General features: G+C 35.4%; 2 protein-coding genes across 2 annotated transcripts; both read left to right on the forward strand.

The window, feature by feature from the left end:
* The first annotated feature begins 5,078 nt into the window (after positions 1-5,078).
* On the forward strand, positions 5,079-6,011 carry LOC105077973 (olfactory receptor 5AC1-like). The gene has a single exon (XM_010966469.3). It carries the CDS (start codon positions 5,088-5,090, stop codon positions 6,009-6,011), a length of 924 nt encoding a protein of 307 aa, XP_010964771.3. The 5' UTR covers positions 5,079-5,087.
* A 7,797-nt stretch (positions 6,012-13,808) lies between these two features.
* LOC105077972 (olfactory receptor 5AC1-like) lies at positions 13,809-14,732 on the forward strand. The gene has a single exon (XM_010966468.2). It carries the CDS (start codon positions 13,809-13,811, stop codon positions 14,730-14,732), a length of 924 nt encoding a protein of 307 aa, XP_010964770.1.
* The last annotated feature ends 614 nt before the right edge of the window (positions 14,733-15,346 follow it).

The raw sequence follows: 15,346 nt of genomic DNA on the forward strand, positions 1-15,346 counted from the left end.
GGGACTAGGACAAGGACTATGGGAAGTTTGGGGTTGGGTAATAGAGAGAACCCCCATTTCATTAGAAGTCCAAGTGCATCCCCATAAACCAGGTGACCGAGTATGGGTAAAGGATTGGAAAAAGGAACCTCTGAAACCAACATGGAAGGGACCATATTTAGTGGTATTAACTACCCCTACAGCTGTTATTAAAGTTGCAAGAATCATCCCTTGGATCCACCACTCCAGGGTTAAGAGAGCAACTTCACCTCGGACACAGGGTCCCTGGAGAATTGAGAGCGTCCCAGGAGGCCCACTCAAGATCAAGATCAAGAGAGACCAGAAAAAGATTGACGAGCCCTGCTCTAGCCACACCCAGAAGCTGACTAGTCAATGCACAGCCGCAGCTTGAGGAAAGCTCAACAAAGCTGTTAAATGTATTCCTTTTGTGTCCCCTTGCCTCTTTCCTTGTTTGCTATACTAGACTGCGTATTAGCAGTGGGACTAGCCAGCACCATCCCATCTGACTGGAATGTAGGCCATAAGATCCTGATAGCTATTTTATACCTTGTTATAATGAGTGCCATCACTGCAACATTTTGTCTAAGACAATCATAAGGCTGATATTACTGACACTAATGCCCTCACTCCCCTTGCTAGTGGGGCTCAAAATGACAACAGGGATGGGCACAGGACTCGGTGGCATAGCCTCATCCTCTTACTACTATTATCAGCTTACAGGTGAGTTCAGCCAAGATCTCCAATGAACAGCAGAAACCCTGGGAGCTCTGCAAAATCAGATTGACTCTGGCCGAGGTGGTCTTACAAAACAGGAGGGGTCTGGACCTACTCATGGCCAAAGAGAGGGGACTATGCCTCTTCCTAAACGAAGAGTGCTGTTTTTATGCCAATGAATCAGGAATTGTCAGAGGGATGGTTCAAGAGTTACAAGACCGAGTGGAAAAGAGGAAACATATTTTAGACAAGAGCCCATGGACAGGCCCCTGGGGCTGGACCTCCTGGCTGGCACTGTTCATAAGACCCTTACTCCTGATTTTTGCAGTTCTGCTATTTGGGCCCTGTGTCCTAAACTTCCTGACCCACTTTGTCAGTGAGCGGGTAGAGGCTATAAAACACCAGATGTTAGCCTCCAATTATGAGCCTCTGCAGCAGGTGAAAAATGCTTACTCCAACAAGGGTTGTAAAAGCCTCAAGAGGGGGGAATGTGAAGGAAAAGCCAGGCTGGGCTAACTCATAAATGTAAATTAATAAGTGTCGGTTTGCTGATTCCCTGCTCATGCTTTTTTTTTTTTTTCCTAACCAGCTGGATTTTCAGAGAGACGTATCTGGTCTTGAAATGTTGGTTTGCTGCTCTCTGCCTCTATTTTTGTGATAATGATGCTGCTAAAGCTATTCTATGCCTATAGGCCAAATACCCCAAACTTATAATTAACCCTATAAAACCTCATGCACACGTCTTTGAGGTGTTCAGAGCTTTGGAGCAGAAGCCGCCCTGAGCCCGCCGGCATAATAAATCTGAGTACTCCAACCCTCCGAGTGGTGCTTGTTTCTTGGCTGGCCTGTCGTTTCTGTAACAAAGCTATAAAATTAATAGTTGTAAAAGGGTATGTTTGAAGTGATTTGCTGATTATTGTAAAGTGCCCAGTAGGTTGACTTTATTCTACAGGGAATCTTTTGATGGCACTGAGGGAATTTCAGTATCATCTTCACAAACAGATTTTAAGATAGGAGGATATAAATACCACTTCCTTCAAAGTACATTTTCCAAGAAATTTAATTTGCAATGAATAATTGCCTTGATACTTTCATTCTTGTACCTTGAATACTCCATGAAAATCTATATTTTATGGCAACTCTGGATCTTCATATAGGAATTAGGTGAGAATGCAGTGCTTTATTTCATTGTCATTATTCTTTCCATGAAATGTGATAATATATCATTTTAGTACCAAAATTCTCTCATGAGTTGTCAATATATCTGTAAAAAAAAATTTCAGCATGATTTATCTAACAAATGGAATAGAAAGTAATCTGGAACTGAGTGGTTAAATAAATATTATATTTAATCTTCTGAATCTTTCTGGATACAAAATTATATATCTGTAGAATGAAGATTTGGACTCACAGTCTTACATAAGATGTTTGTGTGCTTAACTGCTTTGTTCTGCTATATACTAAATAGCAAAGAAGAGTCATAGTCTCATAGACTGTGGGCAGATGTTCCTTAGAAAATGTAGTACTTTACAGATGAGAACCTTAAAACAAGGTCATAATTGGTTTAGGCATAATCATTCAGTAATTTAGAGATGGAACTGACTCATAGCTTCAGAAATATTGTTACATTCCTTTGAACATTTTCTTTGCCAGGATAATGAGTTATAGAACCAATCTGTTTCATACTCTGTGTCTTTAAAAGTAGCATTCATTCTGGCCTTTACTATACTTTCACAGAATCCAGGTTTTCCAACAGTGTAGAATAATAGGGTTATGGGGCTTTTAAGAGCAGTCTATGCATTTGTCCTCAGCCTTGTCCTTGATTAGATCATACTTCTCTGCAAATATGCAGAAAGAGTTCCCCACATCTGCCCAGAACCATACTTCATTATTATATTCTAGGCAGAATGTAAAACAAGAAAAATGCGATCCTTTCAGCGATTTAACCACAGTGTGCTCACTCAATAATTACTGCCAATGTTACCAGCCTCTCCTTTTTGTACTTTTTAAAGTCTAATATAAATATCAAACAATCATTTTCTCTTTTCCTGTTCTCTATTGTGAAAGAAAAATACTGCAAACCATATCAGTAAACAAAGAATGCTGAAACCATCAAGCCATCAGTAGCTACTGCCACCCCCCCAGTGAAGACAAGCCTGAGCCCAGCCTCTGCAGCCACTAACAATGATGCACCCTGGGGGGGGACTCAGAATAAGAAAGGACAGGATACTGGCCCTAGATAGCTAGATGCATGTCAAAGGAATGAATTCAATGAACCCAAATGTTTGCTTCCTCCCCTACATAGAAAAGCACTAAATTCTTTAACTTGAGATGCCTGGTTTGCTTTAGTTAACAAGTAACCTTTTATTGTTCCAAGGTCTTTGTTGTAAAGCTCCTATATATCCTAGCTCCTTCCCTACCTTTTTGGAGCAGTCCCTCAGAGTGATCTGAGAGGCTGTCATCCCAGCTTGAGTCCTCCTGTCAAATAAAACCTAACTCTTAACTTTTAGGCTGTGCATTTATTTCAGTCGACACTATGAAGATGCAGAAGAGCTGTTTTTTTTTTTTCAGTGCAGTCTCCCTTTTAAAAGAAAAAAATAAAAGCCTCTATTTGACTTTTCGTAGAAAATACCCCCATCTTCCATGCATTTACTGTTGAAAGATTATTCTTGTCAGAACTAAATTTTCCATAAACTCTATATTCCTTAAAATTTCCAGGTTGTTTCCTCTCTTTGAATTACATAGCAGGCACTTTAAGAAAATGTTTTAGGACAGCAGAGACTTGGCAGTCAAATCTTCAGCTACATTGTGCAGAATTGGTGACTAGGTTATAGAAATAAAAATGTGTTGGAATGACTCCCACTTGACTAGACATGTCATGAAAGCCAGAGAATGGTGAATCCAAGACTTGTAGGTATTCCCCTGCATGATAATACACTTAGATCAGCTATTTCTAAATGGCTGGACCGTCCTTTACATAACTGAGGCAGGGGTTTGAATACACAAAACATATTTTATGTTTAGAGTTGTGCATATTCTGTCATAAATGAAATGCATTGTGACCATGTGAACTTAGATTTACCCCCCTGGTTTCCACAGGACTTAGCCTTCTCATTTGCTTCTCAGGATTATCAAACTCACAGATACATTTTTAGTTTGGGGCTCTTTTCTGCCTTGCCTATCTTTATGTTAGTTATCATTTATTAATGTAGTTGACCTCTCTCCTCATTTGATATGGTTTTAAGCAAAATTGGTAATATTTATTATTTAAATTGAAACAGCTCGAAAACACTATTTTTTCCACTGTGGTGTTTTTTGTAATGTTTTAATCCTCTCTGACTTTTGATATTCTTGGTTGTAATCTCAAAAAGAGCAGGAAAAAACATTACAATTATTTTAGGATTATGTGCCTCTGACATATTAAAAACATTCTTGGTTAACAGCATGATAATTTTTCATTTGGCATATTCAGCAACATTGCTTAGATCCTTCCCAAACCTGCAGGTGAACTGGCTAGTGTCAGTTTTTTCTCTCTTCTTAAAAGAGGGGTTATTTTGGCATCTCAGTGTAACCCCTGGGTTAGAGGTTCTATATGTGACTAAGCTAGAAATGACAGTGTTCTGGCTTAGGAGGCACTAAAAATACTTAATGACTGAATGAATGATTATGTTCACATATGAGAGTTTATTGGATAAAATTAACAAGAGTCTTTTTGACATTTATAGTGGTTTTGATGCATGTATAATCAGTCTTACAGTAATTTGGGGTAATTTTGATGTATATAAAATCAAACATAATAATGATAATGGATAGAAAATAGCAGAAATGGTATTTTAACCTTCTTACTACTCTACCATTAATGCCTTAGGAGGAAATAATTATGTATAACAGTAGTGTAAAGATACAGCTCATTTTTTGTTCAATAGAAAATATATGAAAGAGTTCCTTTGAAATAGAAAAATTTTGATCCTAAAACAGAGCCTCACTTTTTAGAGATTTTGTTATAAAATGTATTATATATTTTTTATTCTTAATTCAGTATAACATTTCATTATTAATATATTCAGTTTTAAAAATTTATGAGTGACAAGTTATTGACCAAGTCAATTAGTGCTACAGCTGCCTCAATAATTCTTTTAAGTAATTTTATATATGTGCCTTTAAAATAGTCTGTACTTCTAAAAATTGTTTAAATGTACTTATAATATTCTTAAGTGTGTCTAGAAAAAGAGAAACCCTGTACCTTTGTATTTGTTCAGTAATGTGCATCTGAGAGAAATATGAGAAAAATTGTCACCCAAGATAAGTTTTCGTGAAACTTGATTAATTTTTTTCATTTCCATTCTCCCATTGCAGTGATAGCCTGAGTGGATATGATGGAGGCAAACAAGACGCTGGTGACTGAGTTTGTTCTCACAAGACTTTCAGATCTTCCAGGACTGCAGGTCCCACTGTTTCTGGTGTTCTTGGGCATCTACCTCACCACTATGATGGGCAACCTTGGACTGATTTTTCTCATCTGGAAGGACCCCCACCTTCACACCCCCATGTACTTCTTCCTGGGCAGTTTAGCCTTTGCAGATGCCTGTTCTTCATCCTCCGTGACCCCCAAGATGCTGATGAATTTTTTATCTAAGGATCACACAATATCCATGGTTGAATGCATCGCTCAATTTTATTTTTTTGCTTCCAGTGCAACTACAGAATGTTTCCTCCTTGTATTGATGGCCTATGACCGCTATGTGGCCATACGCAAGCCCTTGCTTTATCCAGTGGTGATGTCCACCAGACTCTGCACTTGGTTGATAAGTGTGTCGTATGTAATTGGTTTTCTTCATCCTGTGATTCATGTAGGATTGTTACTTAGATTAACTTTCTGCAGATCCAATATAACCCATCATTTCTACTGTGAAATCTTGCCACTTTTCACAATTTCATGCACTGACCCATCTATTAATGCACTGGTAGTTCTTATTTCTGCCATTTTTATACAAGCTTTTACTTTTATGTCCATTATAGTTTCTTACACTTGTATTCTCTTTGCCATTCTGAAAAAGAAGTTTGAAAAGAGCAGGAGCAAAGCCTTTTCTACATGCGGTGCCCACCTGCTCTCTGTTTCCTTGTTCTACGGCACTCTCTTCCTCACTTTCGTGTGTCCTGGGTGTGGCGCAGATCAATATCAGAATAAAATGTATTCACTGTTCTACACAATTATAATTCCCCTGCTAAACCCTTTTATTTATAGCCTAAGGAACAAGGAAGTTTTAGGTGCACTTAGAAAAATGGTAAAGAAATAAATATTTTTCAGGTAATCTTTCATTATTCTTTCCTTTTTACTCTGTTTAAATAAAACATAATAACTGGCTCTCATAATAGAGAGCAAATGAATAGTTGTTAAGTGAATGAATAATAATATTTATAACAGATATGTTTGTCTTAGTTAATAAGTTAAAGTGATCATCATTATAATTAATGAATACATTAAGAACAGACATCACTTTTTCTTGTTTTAAGATCATCCCTAAGGATGGAACTGAAATTGAACCCCCCAATTTACAAAGTCTTTATAACATGAACAAGCTCTTTGGTTTCCAGATATGCATAATTAAAACTCTTTTGAACTTATGTTCTTTTACAAGAAGACTCATGTAAATCTTCTGTTTAAAAAGTACTCATGCCCTCTGAAATAATTCTTGAGGAAGTAATTTTTCAAAACCTTATCTTTAGTGGCTATTTATAAAGATTCAAACAATATGTACACCAAAATAATATTGTTAGAGTAAATATGACAATATATATTCCTCCTGAGGGATTTGAAATGAATATTTCTAGACTTAAAAGTAATTTGAAAATTCTTAAATCTGTATTGTGCTCATTGAAAGCTATAAAACTAGTAAATACTTAAAACAGTGAATTTTCCTGCAATACAGTAAGAAGTTCTGAGTCTTTAAAATATTTCCCTTTCAATTTATTATGTAATCCTACTGAATACCTTGTTTCCAACATGCATATACCAAGTAAATACATTTTCCCCTCTGGAATTCACAACCTGAAATAGCAGGTGTTCTTGTTCAGCTCATAATTATGTAACTTAAATTGTCTTGTTTTCCTTACAAAAGCTTTGTATATTTTCTGTCTTGCCGTTTAGCCTTTTGGGTTTCCTGATCTTATTCCATATAGCTTTGTGAATATCCTAGTGAATGAATAAGGAAAAGATGTCCCCATATACATAACACATTATCCTCACCTCTAACCTATTTTTTTTTAATTTGAAGAAATAAATAGTTTGTTGAGTCGCAGAACCCAAAAGCCCACAGTGGGACAGGCTGCATTCAGGACATTGATGGGGCTCATTTTCCCCAGATCCTGGTTCCTCTCACTGCATCGGAGCTCTGTCTTCTCCTGTGTGGGCTCATTTTAAGCAGGTTGTTCCATGTTTACTGATTCTCTTAGGAATTTCTGTCTCCATCTTTCTGCAGTCAAGGCCAGTGGTAAATCTTCTTCTCTCTCTTTTTTAATATGCCATACACTGTTTAGTCTTGGCTATACAATGGCTATATGTTAATGTACAGACCTTCTCTATTACCTTTATTACTTCTAGAAAAACTATTACTAACTTGGAGTATAATCTAGAGGCAGACGATTACAATTTGTATTCTTTTGTCAGCACATGCTGATATATATATAGCAGGACTGCCATCTTCACAGTCCCCCTAGAGACAGTCACAGGGAGTTCCAGAGTCAATAGGATAATATTTTTGCAAATATTAAACAATAAAATTTTAATTTTCTATTTTTAACATGTTTCTTTTCATGGTGGAAAAAGCTAGTAATTGCTTTTTTAGCAACTCTTAAGAGTAGGCTTTCTAAATTCATTTATTTCCCCCTTTGGTACGTCTTTTATGAAAGATATACCAGATTTGGTAAACTCACTTCTTGCTTTTTCTGTCTATGACTAGAGGATCTTAAACTTGATACTCTGTTAAAAGGAGGACATGTCATAATAGGGGGAAAAGTCTGCCTCTTCTGGCCTCTGAAGATGGAGGGAAAGATAGAAGATAGGGGAAGAATCAGACCTGATTGGAAGTGGAAGTTGATTCCTTCATGCAACCACAGTGTCTTGGCCCTCAGCCCTCAGCCCCAACTCACAAAGCTGGAGACATAACTCTCCTTGACTTCAGATGATACTACAAAGCTACAGTAATCAAAGCTGCATGGTACTGATTCAAAAACAGACATAAATATCAATGGACTAGAATAGAAAACTCAGAAATAAGCCCACACACCTACAGCTAATTAACCTCAGACAGTATACAGTGGAGAAAAGATACTCATTTCAGCAAGTGGTGTTGGGCAAGCTGGACATGTAATCAATGAAATTCGAACACTCTTTCACACCATATACAAAGATTAACTCAAAGTGGTTTAAAGATGTAAATATAAGACATGACACCATAAAACTCCCAGAAGAGAACATAGCCAAAACATTCTCTGACATAAATCATAGCAATATTCTCTTAGGTCAGTTTCCCAAGTCAAAAGAAATAAGAGCAAAAAAAATAAACAAGTGGGAGCTAATTAAACTTAAAAGCTTTTGCACAGCAGAATTAACAAAACAAAACCATCCATCAACAAAACAAAAAGAAAATCTACAGAACTGGAGAAAATATCTGCAAATGATGCAACCAACAAGGGGTTAATTCCAAAATATACAAACAGCTCATCCAACTCAGTATCTAAAAAACAAACACCCAATTGACAAATGGATGTAAGACCTAAATAAAATAGATGTTTTTCCAAAGAAGACCTACAGATGACCAACAGGCATATGAAAAAGCGCTCAACAAATATATCTCTATTTTATTTAGGCATATCATTCATTTTTGGTGCAAATGGAGCCATTCTTAGAAACTGAAAAAGGCTGCAGAGGTGGTGGTCCACATTATATCCTTATTTATTTTACCATCCTAGTCTCTGCAAAATCTATATAGGTCATGGCTGGTAGTGGCAGAAACCACAAACTTAGCCATGTTGTGCCCACTGTTGTTTTGCAGATACGCTGCTCTTACTAGGACCCTTCAATACAGTATCTGGTATGAGATATGTGGCTGCTGATGTGTGGAAAATGTATTCTTTCAATACCAGTCATGCATGAGGATTAGAAGCATTTTACATTCATCTGGGATGGGTAACAATATACCTTAATGGTCTTGCCCCAGGGCTATGCTGACTCTTCTGCTCTGTATTTAAAGAAAACATTATTTTCTAGACATTTTGTAGAAGAGTAGGTTGGTTCATTATATTGATGATGATACGTTAATTGGACCTGATACGTACTCTGGATACCTTTGTAAAGTTCACCTGCTCCATAGGATAGAAAAATCCTACAAAAAATTGCATATCAGGAGGGTCTAATTATAACATGTGGCAAAACAATATATTCAAAACAACTCTTGGTACCTACACAAAGAACAGCCATAGCTGGAATTGGTGGAGAGAACAGAGTATCACCTCGAAATCCTGTTTTTTGTTGAGATAGGTACTAGATGGGAGTGGGGTTTGAATCCCCAGGAGAGAGGCTGAGAGTGTTCTCTATGTGGGAAGGAGGGTAAAACAGGTAAATGACAATCAGAAGTACCGTAGAAGAATCTGTTAGCTGATCACCACATCCTTCTCTTCTCTTCCTAGATACACAGCCTCTGTTTTCAGTTGACTGCAGTGATACATATCACTTCCACTTCTAGCTCATAAAAACTTCATATTGGGAATCCCCTGTGAACTTTCCCCTTCCAGCTTGATCCAAAAGAGAACACAAGCGTTGAAGAAAGTTATGTGTGTGGAAAATGCTTGAAAGATGAGCTGGAAAGAGTCTAGGACTCTGAATCACCAGTTGGAGTAAAACAGGCTATCAGTTAGGAACATGTGCTTTATACTTATCATGAAGAAGTTAACTTCTATTTTATCAGTCTACCTAACATACTGAGAATTATGTCAGTTCAGTTAGTGCTAGAACAATATACACATATAATGCAAGAAAAATTCTCAACGGCATACAGTTAATTATTGGGTCTATCTATATGGACATGGATATTAGGCTTAAGAATTTTAGTTGTTACTCTATATGCAATGAGAAATTATTAATTAATTAATTAATTAATTATTAATTAAATGGGGAAAGTGTGTTGTGGGGTGTTAGTGAAATGGGGTATGTCTTATAAAAATTAGTCTGGCATCGGTATTGAGAATAGATTAGATGACTGTGTTAGGAGATGCAGATAGTGCAGTTACAAGGTTTCTTAATAAGCCAGGCAAGAGATGACTGTATCTTGGACTTTAGTACTGACTGTACAGATAAAAAGAAACAGTTGGATTTTAGACATCTTTAGTAGATAAACATTTGCTTTGTGACCCAATTCCCTGAGACAGGAACACTGAAAGAAAACCAGGTTTGGGGGTAGAATAGAGGAAGATCATAATTTCAGATTTGGACATGTTAATTATAAGGTAATTTTGGGATTTCCAAGTGGGCAAGTCAGGTAGGTAGTTGGGTAATGGCAGCATTAAAATAAATAAGAGGAAGGAAAACAAGCTTATTCTAAACTCCACTGAGTGATATTTTAAAAACATGCCCATTTAGTGACCCTTGAGGACACACCATGTAGTTTTAATTGCTAAAACTAGCTGTGTATGGATGATTCGATGATTAGCTTACAATGCCCAGTAGAACAACTTGGACTTAATCCCACTGGAAATACTTTAGAAGCACTAAGGGAATTTCAAAACTTTTTAAAGAATGGGTTTGCAAATATGAGAAATAAATGCTATTTCCTTCCAGTTTGGAGTTGCTAAGGAAAATCAATGCATAAATAATTCTTCTCCATTTCTATGCCTTCTATATTACTTTGAGAAAACCAGCACATTTTCAGTTTCCCATGTTTTACAGGAACTGGGTAAGAGTGCAGATATTTTCATAATTTTCATTAATATAGCTTTGTAATTTGTCTGTATGGTAACAAAACATCTAAATAAGAAATTAAAATCCTAGACAGCCATTTTCCCTTTTTAAAACAGCAAACAAAATCTGGCTGGACAGAAGTAAATGTTTGTCTGAACATGCATATTTCAGTTAGAACTATTACTGTGTAGATAACGCATTTATTGAGAGTTTTTAAATAATAAACTTTGATTAATAGAAGAATGAAAGAAAAATTAAATAGCAATGATAAAAAAATCCAAATTTATTTTATAATGGGATGTTTTCTTAATTGAGACAAGCTATGCAGCTCAAATTTAACTTGCTTGTAAATTTTCTGAATGAGAAATTTTGGCCTCAGGTTTATTGCTGTACAATAAAAATTCTTTAATTTCATGGAATTATGAGAATATGAGCTAAAGTCGCTGAAAGTAACTTCAAAAGACTCTGTGTTATCTATCACACAACTGTTGAGAAAAAAATCACAAGGGTTACTAATTCTTGTCTAAATTATACATTACAGGAAATAAAAGTAGGAATAGCAATAATTTGGTTATCTGAGATAAGAAAGTTGGGCCAGTTTATGCAGGGTAAATATTTCCTATGGTTCTTAATTTCCAATTAACATTTTTGCCTGTTTTGTACATATTAGGGCTCTCTGTGGGCATATATTTAAAAGTAAAGATTCTGAAACTCTAATTCTTCACTTATTTTTAGTATAGATAGGAAAATATTTCATGATCTCTTCTGCTGATCATTGATTCTTAGGGAAAGAGCCTTTATTCATATTTTAAAATTAGACAAACTCAGTTTTTCTAATATATTCTCATAGTAAAAATTTTTTGTATTCCATAAGTATTGAGAGGTATGACTGTAATTTATGAAAATTTTTTTTCTTCATACATGGAACTATCATAACAATCTGTATACCTAAATGTATTTATTTTTCTTTTAAAGGTAATCTAAAAGTATCTATATTCACCAGAAAACTCCTTTTTGGAGTTCTTTCATGCAAACACCAAATGTTGTGTTCACAACAGTGACGAAACAATAAGTATGCAGGAATTAGCTGAATAACAAAATTACTGAAATTACAAAAAATAACTCTTAAAAAACCCTCCATTAGTCTACTTGAATCTACCTTATGTCATTATAAGTAAGTTTGGAATATTAAAAAATTGTATCTATTTTCAATGGTCAAAAATTGGCTCCCATTGATAATATCCAAAAGAAAATGCTAATTTCCCTGAAGGCCATTTCTGCATTTAACTGATGTTTATGTACACAAATTTAGACATATTTACATCCTAATTTTATGTTTGAATTTTCAGTTGCAAAGCACCTCCTTAGAAAGGTGGCAATAGGATTTCAGTGTTCTTGTTTATTTTCTCTACTATTAACATGATGGGGGCCATTCTTTCACACATACAGATATATATACACACATGTAAATCAGTTGCATAGTTTATGTGGTAGGGAATCATAATATATATGCTGCCTTTCTCATGGAACTGTTACTTAGACTTCTACTCTCCTTCACTTCCCTCATTCCTGTCTCTACTCTCACTCTGGAAAAACCATTGCTATAAACTTAGTGTCTATTACTCATGTATTTCTCCATATAAAAGATTTAAAAGTACATTTCTTTTTTACAATGATGAGATCATAATTTTTACACTTCTTTGTATCTTACTTTTCTCAGATAACTATACATTGTGGAATTTCAAAATCAAAATCAGGTAGAATAGCTCTTTTTTCATGGCTGAATTATATTCCATAATATGAATGTAGTGTGATTTATTTAACCATTTCACTGTTGGTGAAGACCAAAAGACCAAAACATCTGGTCTTTGCTACCTTAAACAATAATGCACTGATTATTCTTTGTATGTTTATCTTTGTGTAGTGGTGTTTTTATTTCTAGGACATATCTAAAAGAGAATGGTAGTAAAAGGGTATATATATTAAAAAATTAAATAGGATCATATAAAATTGCTGTTTAAAAAGGCTGTTGCAATTTATATTTCTACAAGTAAAATATGAGAGTACCACTTTTCTCACCTCAGTCAGCAGTGAGTATTTTTATTCATTTTTATTTCTCCTATTCTGATTCATGAGAAAGGATGTATCTATGTGTGTGTGTCTGTGCATACACACATGTATCTATCTATGACAGAAATTTGGGCATCTTTTCATTTTATTTATTGATTATTTTGATTTGTTTGTCTGTAAACTTGCTTATTCACATGCTTTACTCATTCTTCTTTTATATTATTTGCCTTTTCTTATCTAAACCTAATAGTTATTTTTATATTATAGACATAAATCTATGTCTTCCATATACATGGCAAAATATATTTCCCAGTCTATTATATGCCCTTTGACTCTGTTAGGTATTATTTTGATATTCATTCAAACTATATATACTTATATTTTTATACTGAATTTCTTCTCTTGGATAAGGATTTCTCTATTCTCCATGTTACATTATTGTCTCCTAAATTTCTTAGAAAATATTCATGGTGTTAGGTAGGAGCCTAGTCTTACTTCCAGACAACAGTCTGCAGAGTCCATTAAATCAATCACCTGTTTCCTAATGAACTTGTCTTCTGCCACATTCCTTTCTATTTCTGAGCTCTCTATTCCATTGTGCTGATTCTCTTGCCTTTCTTATGCACTATCTTAATGTTTTGATGACACAAAACATTATATTTGTTCTTAATGTATCTCTATATTATAGTTCAACATCAATTCTGGTATTCTTGACTACTCTTAATATCTATATTTTTCTTGGGAAAAATGGGAAATTCTTTTCTTCCATATGAGTTTTAAGATGAGTATATACAGTTCTAAAACCTGTATCTAACCCATGTTAGATTGAAAGGAATTTGCATTATATTTACTTGTCAACTTAGGTGAATATAATTTAAAAACTTTTTATTATGAATAATTTTGAATGTATATAAAAGTAGATGAATGGAGGTAAAAATTAGTAACTACCAATTAAATGAGAAGCATCTCTTATGAATTTGTTAATCTCATATAATTTCACTGTTTTAATGATTCTTTTGTGACTGTTTCCTCACTTATTCTTTCATTTTAGTGATCAGCCAGGTCAGATATGGCAGAAGAAAACAAGACGCTGGTGACTGAGTTTGTTCTCACAAGACTTTCAGATCTTCCAGGGCTGCAGGTCCCACTGTTTCTGGTGTTCTTGGGCATCTACCTCACCACTATGATGGGCAACCTTGGACTGATTTTTCTCATCTGGAAGGACCCCCACCTTCACACCCCCATGTACTTCTTCCTGGGTAGTTTAGCTTTTGCAGATGCCTGTTCTTCATCTTCCGTGACCCCCAAGATGCTGATGAATTTTTTATCTAAGGATCACACGATATCCATGGTTGAATGCATCGCTCAATTTTATTTTTTTGCTTCCAGTGCAACTACAGAATGCTTCCTCCTGGTAGTGATGGCCTATGACCGCTATGTGGCCATATGGAACCCCTTGCTTTATCCAGTGGTGATGTCCACCAGACTCTGCATTCAGTTTATAGGTGTCTCATATTTCATTTGTTTTCTACATTCAGCAATTCATGTGGGTTTGTTATTTAGATTAACTTTCTGCAGGTCTAACATAATACATTATTTTTACTGTGAAATTTTACAACTGTTCAAAATTTCTTGCACTGATCCTACAGTTAATATACTTCTGGTTTTCATCTTTTCAGCCTTTATACAAGTCTTCACTTTTATGACCATCATGGTCTCTTACACCCATGTCCTCTTTGCCATCCTGAAAAAGAAGTCTGAAAATGGTATGAGCAAAGCCTTCTCCACGTGCAGTGCCCACCTGCTCTCTGTTTCCTTGTTCTATGGCACTCTCTTCTTCATGTATGTGCGTCCTGGGTCTGCTCCCTCTGAAGATCATGACAAAATGTATTCTTTATTTTATACAATAATAATTCCTCTACTAAATCCTTTTATTTATAGCCTGAGGAACAAAGAGGTTATAGGTGCCTTGAGAAGAATAATGAAGAAATAAATATTTGCTAGATAATTTTCAAATTGTTTCTTCTTTACTGTCTATTGAAAAAACCCCCCAGTCCTCAAGATTAGCCATGACTCTGCCAATTCATCGTGACTAGTGGTTAGGGTGGTCTATGGGCTCTGTGTGAAGGAACCCAGCTTCCTATTATGTTTACTTGGATATGGTACCAGTGAAAGTTTGGTAACCTTACCTATTACTAGCTCATTTAGAAACATTGTGCTCCATTTTTAGCTTTTAGCATTTAGCTTTTGCAAATTAGCTATTTTTCTGGGACTTTAAAAATTTCAGATATAATTGACAGTTTTACTGAGAAACAGCTGTAAGTAATGCTGGCATATAGGGTTAGTTCCTGAATGAGCCCAGCTCACTGCTCTGGACTGGCAAGGTAATAAGGTTTCATTGTCTTCCACCATACACATTAGCTCCACTAGATGCACAAAAATAAAATTCTGCTTCTTGGTAGAATATATTCCTGGGAAGGAATGTACTGTTTAGTCATAAAAGTTAGGAAAAAGTAAAAAGTTCTAAAGAAATTGGTGGACTTAAGGAAGAAAAATGGAAGCTGGCGTGAATTTAGGAAAGGAGCCTCAAAATTAATTCAGTTCCTA

The sequence above is a fragment of the Camelus bactrianus genome, chromosome 1 (assembly GCF_048773025.1).
Source record: "Camelus bactrianus isolate YW-2024 breed Bactrian camel chromosome 1, ASM4877302v1, whole genome shotgun sequence".
Classification (NCBI taxonomy): Eukaryota; Metazoa; Chordata; class Mammalia; order Artiodactyla; family Camelidae; genus Camelus; species Camelus bactrianus.